This window comes from Daucus carota, chromosome 3 (genome assembly GCF_001625215.2).
Source record: "Daucus carota subsp. sativus chromosome 3, DH1 v3.0, whole genome shotgun sequence".
Lineage (NCBI taxonomy): Eukaryota > Viridiplantae > Streptophyta > Magnoliopsida > Apiales > Apiaceae > Daucus > Daucus carota.
This window is the reverse complement of record NC_030383.2, coordinates 4,652,026-4,675,811: the sequence shown is the minus strand read 5'-3', so window position 1 is coordinate 4,675,811 and position 23,786 is coordinate 4,652,026. Positions and strand designations below refer to the sequence as shown.

The following is a 23,786-nucleotide window of genomic DNA, read 5'->3' as shown; positions in this document are numbered from 1 at the left end:
GCTGTTATGGAAGCCATCTGCTTGAGGAGGACGAAAGAGCAGGGCATACTCGGATTGCCTCGAAAAATCATGAAAATATGTCCTGTCGATCTTTCTGCTGAGGAGAGAGAGCTTTACGATCAGATGGAAGTGGAGGCTAAGACTGCCGTTCAGGATTACATCTCCTCAGGCACAGTCAGAAGCCACTACATAGCCGTACTTGGAATAGTTCTTCGACTCCGCCAGACATGTACTCATATGGACCTCTGCCCTAAAGTTCACATTGCAACTCTTCCGTGCAGCAATAAAGAAGGTATTTTACAGAACTATCTTTTATTCACATTTATGGACTACACAGTTTATTTATGTACTCTTAAGTTATGTTATTATGATAAGCACTTACAAGCACAAGCGAATGCATGCAGAGCTGTCCAACAACCCTGAGCTGCTGAAGAAAATGGCGGCAATACTCGACGGCAGTGAAGAATTGGAGTGTCCGATCTGCCTTTCGGCCCCAAACAACATTGTGATCACACGGTGTGCTCACATATACTGCCAGTCATGCATCCTCAGGACCCTCAAGCGTGACAGACCCCGCTGCCCTCTTTGCCGGCATGATCTCTCGGAGTCTGATATTTTCTCAGCTCCAACAGAACAAAGTAATGCCGAAATAGCCTCTTCCGGAGAATCATCTAGGATAACTGCTCTCCTGAAACTTCTATCAGAAGCACGGGATCAGGACCCCACAGCAAAGTCTGTTGTATTCTCCCAGTTCAGGAAGATGCTGATCTTACTTGAAGAGCCTCTGAAGACTGCTGGCTTCAATGTACTGCGTTTGGATGGATCGATGATCGCAACAAAGAGGGCTCAAGTGATCAAAGATTTTGGTGTGCCAGCTCCTAATGGTCGTCCCACGGTTTTGCTTGCCAGTCTAAGGGCATCAAGTACCGGAGTTGATCTCGCCGCTGCTAATAGGGTGTACCTTCTGGAGCCCTGGTGGAATCCAGAAGTTGATGACCAAGCAATAAACAGAGTACACCTGACAGGGCAAACGAAAGACGTGACTGTTGTACGAATCGTTGCCCGAAACAGCATCGAGGAGCGGATATTGGCTCTCCAGGATCAGAAGAGGATGGCTGGGCCGGCGGTGTACAAACTAAACATCAATGATATCCGGACTCTGCTATCCTTGTGAGTTATTCTTACTCCTACATTTGCATTTTGGTATTACTTTAGCTGTGTAGATAATTCGGTAAAACAATGAAATTAACATGATTTTCAATATTTAAACTTATGATAACTCTATAGGTGATTGTGTTTACTGTTTAGCTAACTAATTTGCTGTAAATGCGACAGAAATGGATGAAAGTGTGCATACCTGAAATCTCAACAAGGAGGTGCAGAGAGTGATGCAGAGGACTGCCAGGAATGTAGCTGGAAAAAATCGACAATACCTGTGGTTCCAAAATCCACATATAGCACATTCCCTTTCTCTCCACAAGCATCACAAGGCTTCTTGTTGCACTGACCTTAGAGCGCTATGTGCTTGTGACACACATGCATAAAGGTCACACATAGCAAGTATACATGCAGTACCGGCTTGAAGAAGTGAATCAATGGCGGCATGGGGGATGTTTGGTATGTTGAGCCTTCGGTTGTTTTGTAACAGGGATGTCTCCCATCAGAGTGGTTTCCGGGATGTTATGATGAATGTTTTGTATCAGTATTATTTACTAGCCGCGCCATGCGCGGCCTAGGTGCAATTGAAATTATATTTACAAATTTTTAAAGTTAAATTTCTTTTTTGATTGTATTAGTTTAAAAGGCGGATGATAACATTAATAAAGTTATCATAACTCAACTGATATCAATGATAACGAAAAAATATCTAACAAAGAAGAATTGATAATAATAATAAAATATATCTTACTTAATTACTTCACAATAGTCTTTTTATAGATTAAAATATGTACAAAGAATAGATACGCCTTTATGACTAGTGTGACACAAAATAACAAAATGAAAATATAATATAGCTCAATATTTTTTATAAAATAAGTATTGGTTGATACTTAGTATAATTCCTGTGTTATTATGATATTATTCTTTGATTTAAATTTGCTCTCAAGAAATTTGTAAGTATTCAAGACTTGTTCCCTCTATAAAAAATCAATAATAAAAAAACTATATGAGAATATTAAAAATACAAGAAAAAATATGTTATAATTATTTTTTTATTTTAAAATAAATTTCAAGCAAAAATAATTACATATTTTTGTCAAACATTACCGAATAATGTATTCCTAACAAGTTGAACATTCATTTATTTTTTCATTAATTTACTATTATTTTTATATTATAAGTGTATTAATAAATGAGATTACAAGGGTTTTCAGAAAAGTAAATTTGTTATTAAACTAAAAAATAATGAATTTTATTATATAATATTTTATATTTGAAAATAATATTCTAACGAAAACTATTAATTTTGTAAAATTGAACTTAATAATACCTTTTCTTATTATTGATTATACCTTAAACAAAATAAGAGGACAATTAGATAAATATAATTATTTTTATATAGGGATATGAAATAATAAATGAATGATTGGAAAAAAAATGAAAATACGTTTTTAATTTTGAAACTATATAATTATAGTGTATGGATGTGTGTGTGTGTATAATTATATTTTTGTGATTGTTTTATATAAACAGATAATATTCAAATTAAATTTAGAAACATGTAATTTTAAATTAAGATTAAAAATATTGAAATATAGTTAATTACGTACTACGATAAAAGTATTTATCTTTAATTTTTGGGAAACATCATAGTAAAAGCTAAATAGTTCGTAGAAGAGAAACAATTAGTGTGTAATTCATGCGCTTATTATTTTTAATTTTAAAACTATTTTCTGTTTTAAAATATTTCAAATTGTCTAGTCATTGTTATTATGGTGATGGTAAAAGCAAGATAGTATTTGTAAATTCTAAATATTAAAACTAAAAAAACACACATATATATTAAATTAAGATAGAATGGATGGTCATAACAAAGGCAAATGGTTTCTCCTAGGCAGGAGATGGTGGTTGGTCGACTAAAAGTTATCAACCATAATCATCATAATACATGTATAAGTTATATTTTATTCTATAAATTATAAAATCATAAATTATATTTCATAAGACATAATTAACAATTTCATTTGTATTTTTTACTATATTAATGTTTTGTATGAACATTCTTATAATAGAAATGTTTTGTAGCAGTATTAATCTAATAAAATTGTGCATAATATATACGTACATAAATTCGGACGATTGTAATTTCATTTTCTTTAGGAGTTTTTAGTTATTTAACATGATTAATTATATCTCTTAAAATGCCTCAGATGTTTGTTTTCGGGCTCCTCCGGTTAGATCCGAGCCATATCTTCATTATATTTTCGATATGGGACTTAGTTGACACCCGCTCAACAAGTTAATCATATACACGATCACTATGAATGTGCTCATATATATTGCAAGTCCTGCAATATCCTAAAGACCCTAAGACGTGGCAAACTCTGCTGCCCTCTTTGCCGGCATGATCTATCGGAGTCTGATATCTTCTCGGCTCCAAAAGAAAAAAGTGATAATGCCAAATTTGTCTCTTCGAGTAAATCATTAAAGATAACTTCTCTCTTGAAACTTCTTTCAGCAGCACGGGATCAGGACCCAACAGAAAACTCTGTTATATTCTCACAGTTCATCATTCATGATTTTGGTGCTCAGGCTCCTTGAAGGTCCCACAGTTTTGCTTGGCAGTCCAAAGGCATCAGGTACCGGAGTTAATCTTGCTGCTACTAATACGCTGCACCACCTCGAGTCACGGTGGAATCCAGCTATTGAGGAACAAGCAAATGACAGAGTCCATCGGATAGGGCAAATGAATGAGGTGACAATTGTAAGAATACATCGTTGCCTGAAAAAGCATTGAGGAGAGGATACTGGAGGTCTAGGATGAGAAGAAGAGGATGGCATCCAGAGCTTTAGACCAGAAGCCTGGGCCAGTGATAGAGCATATATTTATATATGCTTTTATATGATTTTATTCTTATAATTGTAGTATTTTGTCGGGTTATTACTAGGCTATCAAACGAATAATTCGGATACAGATATGCCTATATCCGTATCCTTATCCGCAACTGTCGAATTCGGATTCGGATAATATCCGCTTTATTTCGGATACGGATAATATCCGCTTTTCCCCGGATACGGGTGCGGATATTTCGGACGGATGTCGGATATTTTTGATGATCATACCGTATTGACGATGATTTTCGAACAATTTTTTTATGACTAAGCTCAAATGATACTTTTATATATGTATAAAGTATTTTAGTATTTGTATAATTATATAAATTTTGTATAAATGTATTATTTAATGCATTTGCACACACTACAAGCTAATAGCATAAAATTTTAATTACGTATAATTATATATTATATAATTTAAATATCATATATGTATTTAGTTTCGGATTCGAATATCGCGGATTCGGATACGGATAATATCCGCTTTTCCTCGGATACGAAAAATATCCGCTTTTTCTCGGATATGGTGGCGGATTTTTCGGACGGATTCGGATTTTTCGGATTTTTTTGACAGCCCTAGTTATTACTAATTGATTTTAAGTGTTAAATGGCAGGAAAATAAATATTCCTAAGTTGGATGAAACTAGCTTATTTGGGCTTATATTTGATGGAAATTTGGACTTTATGGGCTATCAGCAAATCTTATTTGGGCCATAACTTGAGTTCTGAACGTCCGAATTGGGCGATTCAACAGCCCACGCGAAGATATCGAAATTTTCTACAAGTTTAAAATGGGCCAGCAATCAAAATCCAGCTGTACAGTCCAGAATCAGGCCTGAAAGTCAGCCTACGAATTTCTTTTCAGAATCCAATTTGTTTTAGGAAAGGGGATTTGTTTTTCTAGGAAACCATTAAAAAACACTATTATTATTAGGGTTTGTATTATTAGAGAGAAGATCGATTATTGTGTATTGAGAGATAGAGGTAGAGAAAGCTTTCGGAGATAACTCGAGCAAAGATTGAAGGGATTCAGTCGAAGTTCGAGAGATTTCGTCAAGTTGTATTTTCTTTACTCTTGTACTCTTGTGACATGATTTCAGTGATATATATATATATATATATATATATATATATATATATAGTTAAGTTCTATGGAGTACAAAAAAATGGAGTATTGGAGTACAAAGTTTGATAAAATGTAATCTAGTCATCTAAATTTCAATTTTTTTTGTCCAATAACATTTGTAAATAGTTGACAAGCTGCACATTATGTTCTGCAACATAAACATCGTGATCAAATGGTCGAATAATTACTTTTATAAATCATACTACTCTATGTTCTGCAATATAACTAATAAGCAGAACAATAATCTTAATACTTGCTAAAGTTGAAAGATATTAATGATTAATTAACAATTACGTGCAAGACAACTTATAAATGATAGATTATATCAAAATTTGGATAATCAAATATATTATATAGGATCAAACTAAAAAATTATGATTTGTACTCCAATACTCCAATGTTTTTATGAACTCCATAGAACTTAACTCTCTCTCTCTCTCTCTCTCTCTCTCTCTCTCTCTATATATATATATATATATATATATATATATATATATATATATATATATATATATATATATATATATATATATTCGTGTTTTCTTTAATTGTTATGGGTAACTAATCCTCTAATCCGAGGATTGGGGAGTGTTTGTTGGCTTAATATGTTTGTTTGATCTAATATTGTGATTTCTCTATTTATGCTAATCTATCATTGAGCGCTTAACACAGTTATAGGAGTCGCGAACCTGTAATTGTATCTGTAGGATTTATAATGAATCGGGAGAGGATTTATACTTCTTGTACATGATATGACAGACATAACTCTATTAATTAATCAGGAGATTATTAGGCGAGTTGTGAAAGAGAAAATTCTTGGTTCGTGATAGCTTATAATTTGGTTTTGATTGATCATGGGAGTGACTTCAAGGTTAAATTATAGGTATTATTTTGTATCTTGGGAGGGAACGTTATAATCAATAGAAGGATTGTTTTTAGTAGAGTAGAGACTTGCATATCACGATTGATTGACATTCATTGTAGCCAGCAAAGAAACCTAATTCTTGGATTGTTTTTTACCATCGTTAAGTCATCCTTTTACTTGCTTATTAGTTTAATTTAGTTGATAGTAAAAAACCACAATTATTCTCCAAACTTCTAAATAGAAAAGAATAATATACTTGAGTTGATATTGTATTCAGTCCTTTGGTGAGAACGAACTTAACATAATTTCACTGCAACAGCCAGCGGACCGCAAAATAAACATTGATGATATCAAGACTCTGGTATCCTGGCATGTTAAACTTAAACTACATTTGCACATGGTATTATTGCTTTAGTATATAATTTCGTTCTGGAATAGCATTTCCAGTCTTCGCATATGCACCACACGAAAGTTGGAATTTTGTTTTATAGAATCAATAAAATGAAAAAGATATTTATGAATCTTTTTTATATTTAAATGAGGTGAGAAAATAAAAGCTTGTATGATTAATTTTTCAAAACCACTAAAGATTAAATTGGCTATATTTATTGGAATTGTCATTAATTGAATTAAAAACTGACGGGTTTCTTTTCTTCAAAACACATTATATAGAGATATATTTTACATGTGATGTACAAGATATTTAGAGCTTTACGTTTTCTAAAAAACAATACCTATTCATGATTACGATATTGATAGTTATCATCCTTCATGTTTTTTGTTGTATCCCGGGAGAATAATTACGCTAGTAACTTCTTAGCAAATTGTCTAACAATTAAGTGAAATAAATCTTATTTGTATCACACTTCAAAGCAATTAATGTGTTTTAATTATTCTTGCAAGATTTTGGTGTTCTAAAAATTCCATCTCCATCTGTCAGTACCAACACAAACTAACTTTTCATTATCTATATTTCGTGAAAAGTTCAAAGAGTATCGAGAAACTAGAGTTGACATTGTATGTTTATGGTTGTACTGTATAGTTGCATATATAGATTTTTGATAAGAAATGAGTAAAGTATTTACAACTCTTTCTTAGCCATGTGTAAGTGGGTAAAAGCATCTCCCGCCATTGTTGTAGAAGTGGTTTTAGTCGGGATGAGACCTCCGGCCTCCTATCTTTATGAATTTAGCAGCAGCGCACCTTAGGTTCTTGTCGTCATTAATTTGAAATACCCAAATCTAATGAGCAAATAAATTTAAATTAGCCTCCGATTAAATAATATGAGAAATTATTTAATAACTAATTTATTTATCATGATATTAGTATGTATTACAAAGGAAGGTCACATGCACTTTTGCATAAATTGTAAAGTTCTCCTTTGAAAAAATATTGATTGTTGTAGTGTAATATCTTATCAAAACAAAATTTGAATTGAAAATATTATTTCTCTAAAATTATTCATTATTGCACATAATTTTCCATAAATAGTTATTATATTGAGTGAAGTCACTATTATATATATGTTTTAATTAATTAAATGAATGTTATATATATATATATATATATATATATATATATATATATATATATATATATATATATATATATATATATATATATATATATATATATATATATATATATATATATATATATATATATATATATATATATATATATATATAGAATTAAAACAACAAAACGATATAATTTTATATTTATTGAAATCTTCTATTATCTATTACATATATAATTGCCGCAACAAAGAGAGTATGTGAGCCTAATTCTTTTGAAATTACAATGCTCCTTTATCCCTATCTATGATGTATGCTCGGTGTTTTCAGCTATATCATCAGGGAATTTCTATAGTCGCGTTGTCCAGGAACTGCCGGGTTCTCTTCTATGTGCTTTTGCGTTTACAATTACTGGATCCTCTCTCCAATATTTGATTGTATCGAAAAGGTAGTTGTCTTGTGTTTTTCTCCCTGTTCATAAACAAATACTCACATAATCCATTCAACCGGCCTAATCTCCCTTTCCAATACCTTTTATATCAGCAATTTTTTCGTGTCACTCCTTTACTAATTCTGCAGCTGATATAAGCCGTCTAATACTTTAATTTAATGGGTCCGGGTCCCTGACAACCAGTTGTAAGGGACAGGTTATTTAACATACAATTCCAAGGCCATCAGATCTATATTTAGGGTCCAAATTAAAATTTCGTTTTTTAAGTATCCGATATAATTTTCCGCGGATAGGGAAAGTTCCTATCCGCAGAAATTTTCTACGGACAGAAACTTTCCCTGTCCGCGGAAAATTATAGCGGATACCTAAAAAAAAAGTTTCAATCCTGACGCTTGAAATACAAATATGATGGTTATATAAATTGTCAGGGACCAAAACCCTACTTTAATTATTTAACAAGTCCACAATCATGAAAGATTAAAATTCAAGATAAAGCTCTCAAGAAATCATAAAATGGAGGAAATATGAGATAGTAGTGATTGGACAAAGATAGAATTTTTTTTATGAAATGTTGTTTTAATGATAAAACATGAAAAATATTTTTCAAAAATTGCATAATTGTCAGGAAATAATAAATTTGAAGTTTGATTACAAATATTGTGTGCCAAAATTCATAAATTTTAAATTCTAGTGCCAACAAATGAAACTAAAAATGAGATTAGTATAATCTAGTGACCAATAAAATATGATTTAATTGTATATTCAAATTAATTTTAAAATTTCATTTTTTTCATCATATCTTATAAAACAGTTAAATATTTTATTCAAATGATTCACAAAAAATAGTGGTCAAATAATCATTTACCGTTTTATTAATTGAGAGGACACTAACAAAAATAAAAAAAATAGAAATAAGAAATTAAGGGAGGTGTATTTAACTCAGATTTTAATAGAATGTATGTGATTTTGATTTTATGTAAATTGTTAAAATATTGTAGAGTCTTTAGGATTTAAGTACTATAGTTGAAAATCCCATGAATTTTGGTAGGATGCAAATATTTTAAAATATATTGTACAGTTTTATAAAATCTGTCATTTTATGAAATCCAAAAAAATCGATCAAACATTTGAATGCCATCAGATTTTAATGGAGTTCCCAATTAAATACCATCGATTTTCAAGCATAAATTAAAATCTTTATTGAATACCACCATATTTTGTAGTATAATTTAAAATCATAATCGAATATTTTAAGATTATCATACATTTATTAAAATCCGAGTTGAATATTTTCGAATCTCATAAATAAAACAAATCTTTTTTTGCTCAAAAAAAACAAATCTTTTAAAATGTCATGGATTTTGGTAGGATTCAAATATCTTAAAATGTATTATATTGAACAATCCTATATATTCCATCATTTTATGAAATATTTTAATGGATTTTAAATAATTAATTAAATACAGTCATATTTTTAAGCATAAATTAAAATCCACATTGAATAACACCAGTTTTGTAGCATGATTTAAAATCTTAATTGAATGTCCCAAAATTTTTTAAAATCTGAGTCTCATTGAATTTCATAAATGAAAAAAAATCTTTTAAAATCTCAACTAATATGCGTGCATAGCCTTGACTTTTAGCAATCATTCACCTTGGTTTCATGGCCCCGCTCTCTCTATATATATCTCCATCTGCTGATACAAAGAATGAACTACCTGTTTTCAATTCCCGTCTATATTACATATGTGGGTACTGTATAGATGTTATACAGATTTACATACATATTCAAAGTCATCACATCACCAGCGCGGTCCTTTCTAAATGAAGTATCGATGCAATTGCTATATTGGAGATCCATTCAAAAAGTAGATTGGATGATTGAAATTGTTGTTTTTAGGTATGGGTGGTGTTTTGATAAAATTGATTTGATTTATATTTGTGTGTTAAAATTATTTGTTTGATATCAATTATTGAATCTTGTTTTTAATCTTTCAGGTATTTTAACATCGGGATTGTTCTTGGTACATCAGTAAAACATTGTGATCACTCACATTTATTGCCAGTCCTGCATCCTCAAGACCCTAGGACGTGGCAGACCCTAAACTGTAGAAAATCTTGTTGAAGTTCCATCTCCCATTTTGAGTAAAAAGTTCATCTTGACCACCTGCCTTCAACTGCATCATGTACCGGAGTTGATCTCGCTGCTGCTAATATGGTGTACCTCCTAGAGCCATGGTGGAATCCAGAAGTTGATGAACAAGCAATGGACAGAGTACACCAGATAGGGCAAACGAAAGTGGTGACAGTTGTACGAATCATTGCCCGAAACAGCATCTAGGAGCGGATACTGGAGCTCCAGAATGAGAAGAAGAGGATGGTTGCCTTTCAAAAGGAAAAGAAGAAGAGGGCGGAGATGGCATCCAAAGCTTTAGACAAGAAGGCTGGGCATTATTACTTTAGCTGTGTAAATAATTCTGTACTGAATTCTTTCCTGTCTTTGCATATGCAATACACGAACTGTTGGAATATTGTATTATAGAACCAATAAATGAAAAAGATATTTGTGAAATCATTTTTGTATCTTTAAATATTTATTATTTAAATGTTTTGAGTCATCCTTCATACTTTGTTGTATCGTGTGAGAATAATTTCACTACTAATCTCTTAGCAAATTGTCTATCAATTGGGGCGAAATAAATCCTTAAACAAACTTAAAAATTCCATCTCCATCAGTCAATTGTTCTACCAACACGAACTAACTTTTAATTATCTATATTTGATGAAAATTAAACTAAGTTAAAGTTCACAACCGGGTCCTTTAATGTAAAAGTTCAAAGAGTATCAAGAAACTTGGGTTGAGATTGTATTTTTATGATTGAGTCGTTGTACAGTTGCAAAAAGATTTTTTATTTGAAATGAGTAAAGTATATACGATCTTTGTTATCCATGAGTTAAGTGTATCAAGATTTAATATCTTAATTGAATATCCAAAAAATCTTTTAAAATCTCAATTAATACCCCTACATAGCTTTGATTTTAAGCAATCATTCACCTTGGTTTCACCGCCTCTTGATATCTATATATTCATATCATCCGATCTACGTCTCTCTCCATCTAGGGATAAAAAGAATGAACTCCCAGTTTTCAATTCCAATGTGTTTTACATATGTGGGTACTGTATAGATGTTATACAGATCTACATACATATTCAAAGTCATCACATCACCAGCACGGTCCTTTCCAAAGGAAGTATCGATGCAATTGCTATGGTGGAGATCCATTCAAAAAGTAGATGGGATGATTGAAATTGTTGTTTTTAGGTATGTGTGGTGTTTTGATAAATTGATTTGATTTATATTTGTGTGTTAAAATTATTTATTTGATGTCCATTACTGAATCTTGTTTTTAATCTTTTAGGTATTTTATCATCGGGATTGTTCTTGGTACATCATTAAAATTGGGTTTTATTTGGTCTTCAGGTGTTACTGTGCAAGTATGCAAGTCTTGCACAGTAACATTGGTTGTGTCCTCTGCTGGAAATGCGTCTGATTTGATTGATCTTGTAGCTTCCAGGACAACATTGGTTGTGTCCTCGACTTCTGTGTTTTCGACGTGCAAAGAGCAATTGAAAAAGCACACGAAGCCGGGGAAGTTAAGTGTTTACTTGTATTATGAACAGAGGACTAAGGACCCAATGGAGCTTGTAAAGTATGATTTGGTACTCACCACATACTCTTTATTGGCTTCTGAACTGGAATCGGGATCACCAGTATTCCAAGTACCTTGGTGGAGGGTGATTTTGGATGAAGCACATCTGATTAAGCACTCCACTCCTACACAAGCCTCTGCTGTACTTAGGTTAAATGCTAGACGGAGGTGGCTGGTCACAGGAACTCCCCTACAGAACACCACAATGGACATGTATTCTTTCATGTCAATTTTTGAAATACAATCCATTTACAGACAAACACTCCTGGAAAAAGACGCTGCTAAAGCCAGTGGACACAAGTAGTGAGGTCACTCGGTTAGAGGTACATATATTTCACTGTCATCAGCTACACATTTTAACATTCTTTGCCTGTATATTTGAAAGATTTTTCATGTTCTGTGTTAGGCTGTAATGGAAGCCATCTGCTTGAGGAGGACAAAAGAGCAGAACATACTCGGATTGCCTCAAAAAATTATTAAAATATGTTCTGTCGATCTTGCTGCCGAGGAAAGGGAGCTTTATGATCAGATGGAAGTGGAGGCTAAGACTGGCGTTCAGGATTACATCTCCACAGGCACAGTCAGAAACCACTATTTAGCCGTGCTTGGCATAGTTCTTCGACTCCACCAGACATGTACTCATCTGGACCTATGCCCTAAAGATCACATTGCAACTCTCCCGTGCGGCAATAAAGAAGGTATTTTACAGAACTATCTTTTATTCACATTTATGGACTACATAGTTTTGTAAAGCTCTAAGACCCGGTATATTTTGCCTTGTAGGCATGATCTCTGAGATAGTTTTATCATGCACATATCCTCTTCCTGGGGCCCTGGTGGAATCCAGCAGTTGATGGACAAGCAATGGACAGAGTACTTCGGATAGGACAAACGAAAGAGGTGACAATTGTAAGAATCATAGCCGGGAAAAGCATCGAGGAGCGGATACTGGAGGTCCGAGATGGGAAGAAGAGGATGGCATCCAAAGCTTTAGACAGGAAGCCTGGGCATTAATACTTTAGAGCTGTGTAAATAATTCTGTACTGAATTCATTTCCTGTCTTTGCATATGCAATACACGAACTGATGGGATATTGTATTATAGAAATAGAACCAATAAAATTGAAAAGATATCTGTGAAATCTATTTTGTATCTTTAAATATTTTTTATTTAAATGATGTGAGTTATCCATAATTTGTTGCATCCCCTGAGGATAATATCGCTAGTAACCTCTTAGCAAATTGTCTATTTATTGGGGCGAAATAAATCCTTAAAAAAGTGATAGTATTATGCAACAAAGCAATCAATATTAATTATTTTTGCAGGATATTGGTGTTCTAAAATTGTCATCTCCATCTGTCAATTGTTCTACCAACATTATCTATGTTTGATGAAACTAAATTAAAGTTCACAGTCCCGTCTTTTTAATGTGAAAGATCAAAGAGTATTAAGAAACAAAGGGTTAAGATTGTATTTTTATAACTATGCTCTACAGTTGCAAAGATTTTTATAAGAAATGAGTAAAGTATATATAAATCTTTGTTATTCATGTGTTAAGTGGGTAAAAACATCCCGCGGGATTGATGTATGAGTGGTTTTAATGGGATCAGACCTCAGGCCTCCTGAGGGCAACTTGGTTCTTCTCTCCATTAATTTCGAATATCGAAATCTAATGATCAAATAAGTTTAGAGACCGTTTGGAAACATTGCATTTCATTTTGAATGATGGATTTCAAATAAAAAGATTTTACTTGTCATTTCGAATTCTAAATCTGATATTTGAATGTCTGGATTTTAAATGAAATCCAAATCTGAATTCCCAAACAGGTTATTTGATCAAATCCAGAATTTAAAATGAAATCATGGTTCCCAAATAGGCTATTATTTAAATTGGCTTCAGATTAAATAATATGAGAAATTATTTAAATCACTTATCTATTTATCATGATATTAGTGTTACAAAGGGTGATCAAAGGTATTTTTGGGTAAATTATAAATTTTGGCTTTTAAAAAATAATGCTTGTGTTTTCATTTATATGTTCCTTATTCATAAATAAATGCTCACATAATCCTTTCAACCCATGATCTCCTTTTCCAATGCCTTTTATATCAGCAATTTTTTCGTGTAACTCCTTTATGAGTTCTACAGCTGATATATGTCGTCCAATAATGTTTTTACTATAAATGGTTGATTAAATTGAAGGAGAGAGATTAAAGTTCATCAGTTTAGGTGTATAAACTTCTAAATTCTCGTTTTTTCCTCTCAAATCCATTTGGTTGTTCATCTTTCTTTTCTTTTCTTTATTTGAATTCATCTTTCTTATTTTGTGACAGTATATATAATAATGAATCACCTTTGCCTACTATATTATTCTTTGTTCTTTCTTTTTCTTGTTCCTAGCTATTCATGTATATACACCTATGGTGTTTTATGCAATTATTTTCAGCAACCTGAAGATGAGTTACTCAAATTCCTCCCCAGGGCATCATCAATGATATTGCAAAATCGAGTTTCGGATGCATTCTAACCTTTTAAATTAAAATTCTATATGTTTGCTATATGGACTTCCATATATCATGTTCTCTCTCTCTATATATAAAAATAATAATTTAAGAAATTTTAATTTGAATGCTAAGAAATTCATACAATTTAGAAAGGCCATGACAGGTAATTAAAATGGCAGCGTAATGAGTAACCAGAGTTCAAGATATGAAAGAATTTATGTCAATTTCATGTGCAAGCATCTGTCTAGAGTTGAAGTAACTCTACAATTTTCACTCTTTTCTTTTGTACTATTTTGCTATTTTGAATTATATGTGCAATGCCTCCAATTATATGCCTGTAACAACCAAAGCCTATGTAAGAAATATCAATCTATTAATTCTAAACTTGTATCTTATTGCTTACTTGCTGAAATAGGGGCACAAATAATTGCAAGCGGTACATGTTCCGCAATTTGCTAAAAACATTAAAAAGTATTTATTGTATTTATTGTGTAGGGTTCATAAAAGTGGGATTTTCTCATCATGCTTATCCCAAAATTCCTGGATGCTCTTGTTGGCAATTAACACACGTATTCCACGTGTGTTGCTTGCTTTCTTCGTGATACGTACGCACATCACATATTCACATATCAGACATTGACATGTAGTCACATTGACTTGCTCTAATGTTGTGGGCATTGTTGGATTTCTCTCGACATATTTGCGTGATTTATCGATCGCGTTTGATATTCTTCTCATTTTCTAGAAAATGGTCTCATTATTGTTAGGCCATTTCCCTTCTTCACTGGATTGTGTACACGTCGGGCAGGAATAACAATTCATGGAAATCAAACCTTTGGAATACAGATATTATATTTGAGAATATTAGACTTGCGAGAAGAGCAGACTGCAACACATGTTGCCTGTGGTCAATAAAAATATCATCGAGGAACTGGCTAGACGGCGGTTGCGGAATGGTATTGTGAAGTCAGTTTTATATACCATCTTCATGATGTATATCACGGATGTTGGTTCGTCGAAGAATTTGGCAAGGTTTCACAGGATTTCTAAATGGTTTTGACGTGACAACCGTATTCTTGTGGGTGGGGTGTCTTAATTCGTGTCAACATAGTCTACAATGCAAATCATCGAGAGTTCCTGGCAAATTAGTTTTGATTTTGAGTGTGTATTTTGAAACGTCCCTGTCAGTATTACATGGGGGTGGGAAAGGAAAGAAATACAGTTAGTGTATTGGCGGTGATTGCTTTGGCAGCGTAGATAAAGGAGAACCGATAAGGATAGAGGATTACACAAGAAGGAATCAAGTTAATTCAAGAAAGTGTGCAATGACAGTGTTTATCCATTTTGATATTTCTGTTTCAAATCATTGTCACCCATCATCGACAAACAGAATTTAGGTAAGTCCCATGTGAAGAAGGCCATGGGCTAAGGTATTATATTAATATTATAACACACACTATTTTATTTATTGTGCACTAAGCTGGGGGTCTTCACGGAAACAGTCTCTCTACTTTAAGGGTAGGGGAAGGACTGCGTACATTTTACCTTCCTCAGACCCTGCTCTAAGCGGGAATACGGAGTACGTATGGTATGGTATGGTATTTACTTTCGTGACTATGAGTTACTACTTCATATAGGTTCTTGTTTATTATTATTAGGAATGTATATAGTTTGTGTCAAATGATGTTCAGGATAACTTGATTTAGGTACAAGTTGTGCATGTGGCCTTTTAATAATGAAATTGGATGAAACTCAAGCTTAAAGAACTTGAGTGGAACTTGGAAAGATTTTTTTGTTTAAAGGATTGAGGAATTTTTATCAAGGTTTGTTAGAAATCCTTCTTTATGATTGTCAATTTTTCTCTCGTCTCCTAAGCCTAAGATATATCTAAGTTCGCTTAGTAAATCCAACTGCAATGCATAATTCAATGACAATTCACAGAGCAATTTACGTTAGGTTTAGTTGTGATAGTGGTTTATAATTTTGGTAGTTCATATACTATTCAGAATGACATATTATTTTCTAATACACAATACATAGGATTTAAAAATCACATTCTATATCCATATATTTCGGAAAGCAGTGTTAACTTTATAGTTTTCAACATTAGTTTTAAATTTCTCATGCTAGTACAAATTGCCAATAAAGTTTTGCCGGAATTTTCAGAATAACCTAAATAGTTTTCTCCTCCTAGATTCTAACCTACTTTTTTTTAACTATATTTGAAAATAGGATCACTTTTGATATAATATTAATTTAAAGTGTAAGCTAAACTTTAGATTACATCACAATTATTTTATTACCTTATTAATAGTAGAGTTGATTTGGTGGAAATCTAGGTCGTGTCATATATCATTTGTCATATAGAAAGATCCTTGAGATGTTGATTTCAGCAGTGTCCAAAGTATCGTGACTTGATTATATTTTTCTCACATGTATTCCTACTACAAAATCTTGTATTATTGTTATATATATACTTACTCTTTCCTTGAAGATTATGTTAGCACTTACATGGCAGATATTTATAGTTTTTTGAGTTGGTTGTTTTATCTTTTGTAGTTGTTCAATAATTTCACACACATGATTATTAGTGACTGTCATATAAGTTATAAGAAACTTCTCCGAGTTCCTTTAGAAGATATGTTTATGTTATTATTAAGATGTCTAATAAAATTTATGAGATAGACTTGGTTTGATACTGTGCATGCCGAGTCCATTTGTTGTGTTAATCATTCTCTTACTAATGAATTTCAAATTAAGTGGAATATGCATGTTCCTTCGATTTAGTAATTTTTGCATTTTAATTTTTTTTCCCAATCATATTAAGAAGAGAATCTACAATCAATTTTTGTATAATCTAATTTTTGTGTCATAGGTGTGCAATCATAATATTATTCTTTGTTCTCTGAGAAAAAACCTAAAAAAAAGCCTAAGACAAAAATGACCAGTTGAGAAAACAAAATTATTTTAATTAACTTAATTTTCTCAACAAACATAGCACATTTTGTAATATTGTTTAACAGAGTCCAAAATCATGAAATATTAATGAGAAATTCAAGATAAATTTATCAAGAAATTAGAAACATGGAGAAAATATGAGATGGAGAAAATATTAATCTACGCTGATTGAATATCTGACTATTTCATTATTCACCCCATTAATCCCCGATCAATTCAATTAATCTCCGATTAATCCTTGTTCCGTAACTTCACCGATTAAATCCATTTCCCGCTTTTTACAATAATGGATTTTAAAAAAGGGTCTTGTTCCCTAACAGAGGGCTTATTTAACACACTATACGGGGACCATTGTATCTATATTTTAAGGGTTCACATTTAATATTATTTTTAATGGATTTGCTGTTAATATCCGCAGACCGGAAAAGTTTCATTCTGCGAATATTATCCACAGAAAGGCAAATTCCCGTTCGGCGGATATTTATAGCGAATCCATTAAAAAATAAGATTGAATATAAACCCTTAAAATATAGAGCTAACGGCCTCGTACAGTGTGTTAGATAGCCCTCCCTGACACACGGTTGTGAGGGTAGATGACCCTTAAATAATCTCAATTGAATACTATCATATTTTTTAGCTTAAATTAAAATTCACATTGAATACCACCAGATTTTATAGTATGATTTAAAATCTTAACTGAATATTCCAAGAATTTGATACATTTGATAAAATCCGAATACAATATCACTGAATTTAATAAATGAAAAAAAAATCTTTTAAAATCTCAATTAATACCCCAGCATAGCTTTGGCTTTTAGCAATCATTCACCTTGGTTTCACCGCCTCTTGATATCTATATATTCATATCCTCTGATCTACATATTTCTCCATCTACTGATAGAAAGAATGAACTCCCAGTTTTCAATTCAAATCTGTTTTACATATGTGGGTACTGTATAGATGTTATACAGATCTACATAAATATTTAAAGTCATCACATCACCAGCACGGTCCTTTTCAAAGGAAGTATCGATGCAATTGCTATGGTGGAGATCCATCCAAAAAGTAGATCGGATGATTGAAATTGTTGTTTCCGGGTATGTGTGGTGATTTGATATAATTGAATCGATTTACATTTGTATGTTAAAATCATTTGTTTGATAAAATCTTGTTTTTAATCTTTTAGGTATTTTATCATCGAGGTTGTTCTTGGTACATTAGTAAAATTGGGTTTGGCGAGGTCTTCATCGGTTACGGCACAAGTATGCAAGTCTTCCTGTAAGTAGCACTATTTTTGCTTTTTATTATTCTTTGCCCAACATTTTTCACTATTTGGGATTTTATGAGTATGTGGATTGCTTCACAATCCAGATGTTAAGAGATGGTATAAAATCATTTTGTAAATCATGGTATGATATTAATTATTATTGATATGTTATGTTTTCGGTATGCCTTAATTTCGTTTCTACATGTTCAAAAATCGAGATCTAAAGGGCGTCCATATAACTCGATCTATATGCTTATGTGTTATATTGACTAAATTATGTCAAAGTTTAAAAAGTTTTGAGATGAAATCTTTGTATACCCTTGAGAGATGTCATAATGAACACGTACTTACAAGCATAATTGAATGCAAGCAGAGTTCTATAACAACCCAGAGTTGGTGGTCGAAGAAGATGGTTGCAATACTAGACGACGGTGAAGAATTTGACTGTCCGATCTGCATTCGTCGCCAACAAACATTGTGATCACACGATGTGCTCACATATGATGCCAGTCCTACATCCTGAAGACCCTGAGACGTGGCAGACGCTGCTGCCCTCTTTGCCGGCATGATCTGTCGGAGTCTGATATTTTCTCAGCTCCAACAGAAAAAAGTAATGCCGAAATCATCCAAGATAACTGCTCTCCTGAAACTTCTATCAGAAGCACGGGATCAGGACCCCACAGCAAAGTCTGTTGTCTTCTCACAGTTCAGGAAGATGCTGATGTTACTTGAAGAGCCTCTGAAGACTGCTGGCTTCAATGTATTGCGTTTGGATGGATCAATGAACGCAACAAAGAGGGCTCAAGTCATCAAAGATTTTGGTGTGCCAGCTCCTCACGGTCCCACGGTTTTGCTTGCCAGTCTAAGGGCATCATGTACGGGAGTTGATCTCGCGGCTGCTAATAGGGTGTACCTCCTGGAGCCATGGTGGAATCCAGAAGTTGATGAACAAGCAATAAACAGAGTACACCAGATAGGGCAAACGAAAGAGGTGACTGTTGTACGAATCGTTGCCCGAAACAGCATCGAGGAGCGGATGTTGGCTCTCCAGGATCAGTAGAGGATGGCATCCAAAGCTTTAGACAGGAAGGCTAGGCCTAGGCATTATTACTTAGTTGTGTTAATAATTCTGTACTGAATTCATCTCCTGTCTTTGCATATATGCAATACACGAACTGTTGGAATATTGTTATATAGAACCAATAAAATGAAAAAGATATTTGTGCGTTATCTTTAAATTTTTTTATTTAAATGATGTGAGTCATCCTTCATACGTTGTATCCAATGAGAACAGTTTCGTTAATAATTTCTTAGCAAATTGTTTATCAATTGGGGTGAAATAAATCCTTAAACAAAGTGATAGTATCATGCCTCAAGACAATATGGTTTAGTTATATTGGCTATTTGCTTGATATTGGTATTTTAACAATTCCATCTTCATCTGTCAATTGTTCTACCAACACAAACTAAGTTTTTATTATCTATATTTGATGAAAATTAAACCAAGTTAAAGTTCACAGCCCCGTCCTTTAGTGTCAAAGTTCAAAGAGTACGAAGAAACTTGGGTTGAAACTGGGATTATATCCGCTTTTTCCCAGATACGGTAACGGATTTTTCGGACGGATATCGGATCTTTCGAAATTTTCTGACAGCCCTAAGTTAAACACCATTTAAACTTAATATATGAAATCTAAAATCCAAATTCATCCACATTATTACTATGAAATATTATAGAATCCAGAACAGAATCCAGAATAGAATCATATATATAATTTTTTGCACGAATAATTTTACATAGAATCATGGTATTTTGAACCCAAATTTATTGTTAAACATGATGGATTCTATTATTATTCATAATAAAAAGTTAATCAACTTAAAATTTGAAAAAAAAATAAATTTTAGATGGGAATCTATATTTGATTCTAAAGTGTTTGTGTTCTTCTTTTAAGAGTGTTCTTTTTTGAGCAATGCCCTATGTAATCTTAATTTTAATCTTTGTGATATATGAGGTCGGCCTGATGAATTAATATTCTAAATATAAAAAATCACATAAAATAAGAAAAGGATAACATAACGAAAGTGGGTGGTGATATGTACGTGATATCATGACTGATGTATGATTTCTCGCAATTTTATTTAATTTTTATTTATTTGAAAGATTTTGTTTAGTTACTCAACTCTATGATCTAATTTATTTTCCTTAACATGCTATGAGGTGAGCCTTATGAATTAATCTTCTACATTGCCTGTTTGGTCGAGAAAAGCAGAAGATGCTTCCGGCTTCTGTTTCTCTTGAGCCGTTTGTGTAAAGAAGTAAAAGCATTTTTAAGAATCTGAGAATGCTAACTTCTCTCTCACAGCTTCTGTTTCTTTTCCAAATATTTTATTAATTTATTTACTTATCACTTCTACTCCACTTCTTTACTATAAGCCTACTCCACTTCTTTACTATAAGCGAGAAGTCACTTTTTTTAAGTTAACCCAAACGGCAGTAATTTCGTAATTTATTTTATACTTTTAAATAAAATTTAATTTATATGTTTATAAAAGAAAAAAAAAATTAGAAAGTAAAATTAAGAAATTGTATATTATATACAATTTAAAATGTATGTCGGGTAGTTAAAAATGATAAAGAAATGAAAATGTGTGTCAAATAATAAAAAATCATATAAAAAAAATGAGAGCAAGTGAGAGTAACAATTAACTTTAAATAACAAAAAATAAAAATAAGGAAAGTGACAAGAAAAAAACAAACAAATTAAACCAAATTTCCTACAAATCACATGCATACTACAAATCTTAGTATAAAGTCTTATTTATGTGGACTAAAATCTCACTTATGCAAATATAAAGGAATCACTAAACTAAATATTTATGGTTCAAAATTGCTCAGTTGTGAATCGTCCTGTACTGCAACTGTATGATGACTATTATAAATAAACCGTGATTGAAGGTCATGAAATTTGATTACAATAGCACGTGAATATTCTCCAAGTAAGGTGCATTGGTCTTCCTGTGCTTGTAAAATTCTTTCATGTCATGGGATTATTAATCTTGGCCTAGTAACTTATTTAAATTTATTAATAATAATACTTAAACCTTTCACGATATTGCTTTTAAAAAAATAATTAATTTTTTCTTATCAGTAAAATTATAATGTTTAAACTTTTATTTCGAGACAAAAGTTTTAAAATTAAAATATAAAATATATTTATAAAAAAATTAAAATATATATTAAATAATAAGAAAATTATAAGAAAAGTTTCAAAAAAAAGAGAGAAAATTATAAGAAAATGTAAGAAACGAAAAGAGTAGACCGAGAGTGTCCAAAATAGTCGCGTGGAAGGGTGCACGTGTTAAACTTTTTGCATGGTTTTGTAAGTACTCCCAACTCCCAAGTCCTAACAAAGGTATTTGTTCCTTCTCCTCGTACGTTACTCATGCTAATATTGCCAAAAAGTGGGCCCCATTATCATGCAAAGCCAAGCAGTGTCTTTTACAAGTATCTATCTCAATTCACATTTCTATTTTGGGTCCTGGTCCACAGCCATCGATGGCTGTGGACAGATTAATTGGCCCACAGTTTTCTGACCGTTGGATGCATATCCAGCGGGCAGGATTATAACAAAATTTTAACACGTCTAGCGGTTTTTAACCGCTAGACGGGAAAAATGTGTCTAACGCGTTTCCCCGTCTAGCGGTTTGATATTCATCCAACGGCCCAGAAACTATACGCTAGTTACCGCGTTCCTGGCACTCGACTGCCAGGACCAGCCCCCTTCTATTTTGCTATGCATTGTTTAACTCCCCCCACAAAAGACCTTGTTTGGTTCTTCTCTTCCCCCTTTCCTCCATTTGTTAACTTTTTTTTTTTCTGAAATTAAACTTTTAAGCAGAATTTTTATTTTGAAATAAATTATAAAATTATATTTTATAAGAATATTAAAATACGTGTCGAGCAATTTAAAAAATTTATAGAAATAAGTTGAATGAAAATAATACCAAATAAAAAGGTCAAACTAGTAATATTGAAAGTTAACCTTATTGAATTTCTTATATAGTCTCAATTTTTGTATTATATTTATATCAATATTTGGCATGGAAATCTGTCAAAAAATATATATTTGGCATGGAAAAAACTATGAAAATAGTTGGATTATGTATAAAATATAACACATCATATTAAAATATTGAATTAGTTGAATTTCAATTTGCGTAATTTTAAATTTTTATAACATACATATTTTTAGCAAATTTCTCAATATATATTTTCAATTATTAAACTAAACAACACATTATCAATATTCAAATATATGTATTAAGATTAAGTAATATTATCCTTGCATATTAAAAGACTTGTATTTGTTAGGATCAGCGTCAAACAATATTATAATATAGTTAGAAATTGTATTTCATTAGTTTTAATATAATAATAATAAGTTGTGGTGGGTTATATTCCAAGTACATGATAATCTAATAGGGTGTATTCAATTGAGATTTTAAAAGATTTTTTTTCATTTATGAAATACGAGAGTATTCAATACGGATTTTTTAAAATGTATAATTGAATGTTGAGATATTAAATTGAGATTTTAAATCATGTTATAAAATCTGATTGTATTCAATCAAGATTTTAAGACAAGCTTTATTAATCGAGTGATATTCAATTGAGATCTTTTAAAATCTATTAAAGTCTCTGACGGTATTCAAATATTGGATGGATTTTTTTTGGCTTCATAAAATCATGAATTTTATGATCTTTTTCGATGTATATTAAGTTTTCTGAAATCCCATCAAATTCATGAGATTTTGATGGATTGTGCTTAAATCCAAAAAAAACTATATCAACTTTGCGACATTTTATCAAGAATCCGTAGAAAATATAAATCGGACACAATCCACTAAAATCTCATTGAATATAATCAATTGACATAAATAATTTTTAGGAGACAGTTAAAAATTATTGAATATCTCCTAAACTTCCCGAATTTATGAATAAAAAACCATAAATATATAATAGAGATTGAATATTCATTAATTCATGAGACTTAAATTCCTTTTGAATGTTAGGATCTTATATTTTAAATACAACCTGTATACAACTAAAACTTTTATAATCTTCTCAAAAGTACATTTAAATTCTTAAAAGATCCCCCTCCTCCAACCCATTTAAAGCACAAATCCAACAAATAGTATCTAAAATCCTAATGACAATAAATAAAATTTTCCAAAAGCTGTTGGTTACTGGTTGTAACCTTTTTTGTCATAAATACATACCATCTTAAGACCATACCAAACACGGTCTTATTCTCCATTTCACCACCTAT

At 31.9% G+C, this 23,786-nt stretch overlaps 1 protein-coding gene and 1 pseudogene across 1 annotated transcript; both read left to right on the top strand.

Annotated features, from left to right (window-relative positions):
• Positions 1 to 6: 6 nt before the first annotated feature.
• On the top strand, positions 7 to 12,030 carry LOC108212092 (putative SWI/SNF-related matrix-associated actin-dependent regulator of chromatin subfamily A member 3-like 1). The gene is made up of 5 exons (XM_017383824.2): positions 7 to 292; positions 405 to 1,170; positions 3,754 to 3,925; positions 11,202 to 11,338; positions 11,436 to 12,030. The coding sequence occupies exons 1-5, from the start codon at positions 7 to 9 to the stop codon at positions 12,028 to 12,030; spliced, it is 1,956 nt and encodes a 651-aa protein (XP_017239313.2).
• A 108-nt stretch (positions 12,031 to 12,138) lies between these two features.
• On the top strand, positions 12,139 to 19,594 carry LOC135151122 (putative SWI/SNF-related matrix-associated actin-dependent regulator of chromatin subfamily A member 3-like 1; annotated as a pseudogene).
• The last annotated feature ends 4,192 nt before the right edge of the window (positions 19,595 to 23,786 follow it).

What these genes read in the sequence shown, in the direction of transcription:
- LOC108212092 (XM_017383824.2), top strand. Translation starts at nt 7, where the DNA reads ATGGAAGCCATCTGCTTGAGGAGGACGAAAGAGCAGGGCATACTCGGA. An exon ending in TCCGTGCAGCAATAAAGAAG is followed by an intron (nt 293 to 404) that starts GTATTTTACAGA and finishes GAATGCATGCAG; the next exon opens with AGCTGTCCAACAACCCTGAG. An exon ending in ATTGAAATTGTTGTTTTTAG is followed by an intron (nt 11,339 to 11,435) that starts GTATGTGTGGTG and finishes TTAATCTTTTAG; the next exon opens with GTATTTTATCATCGGGATTG.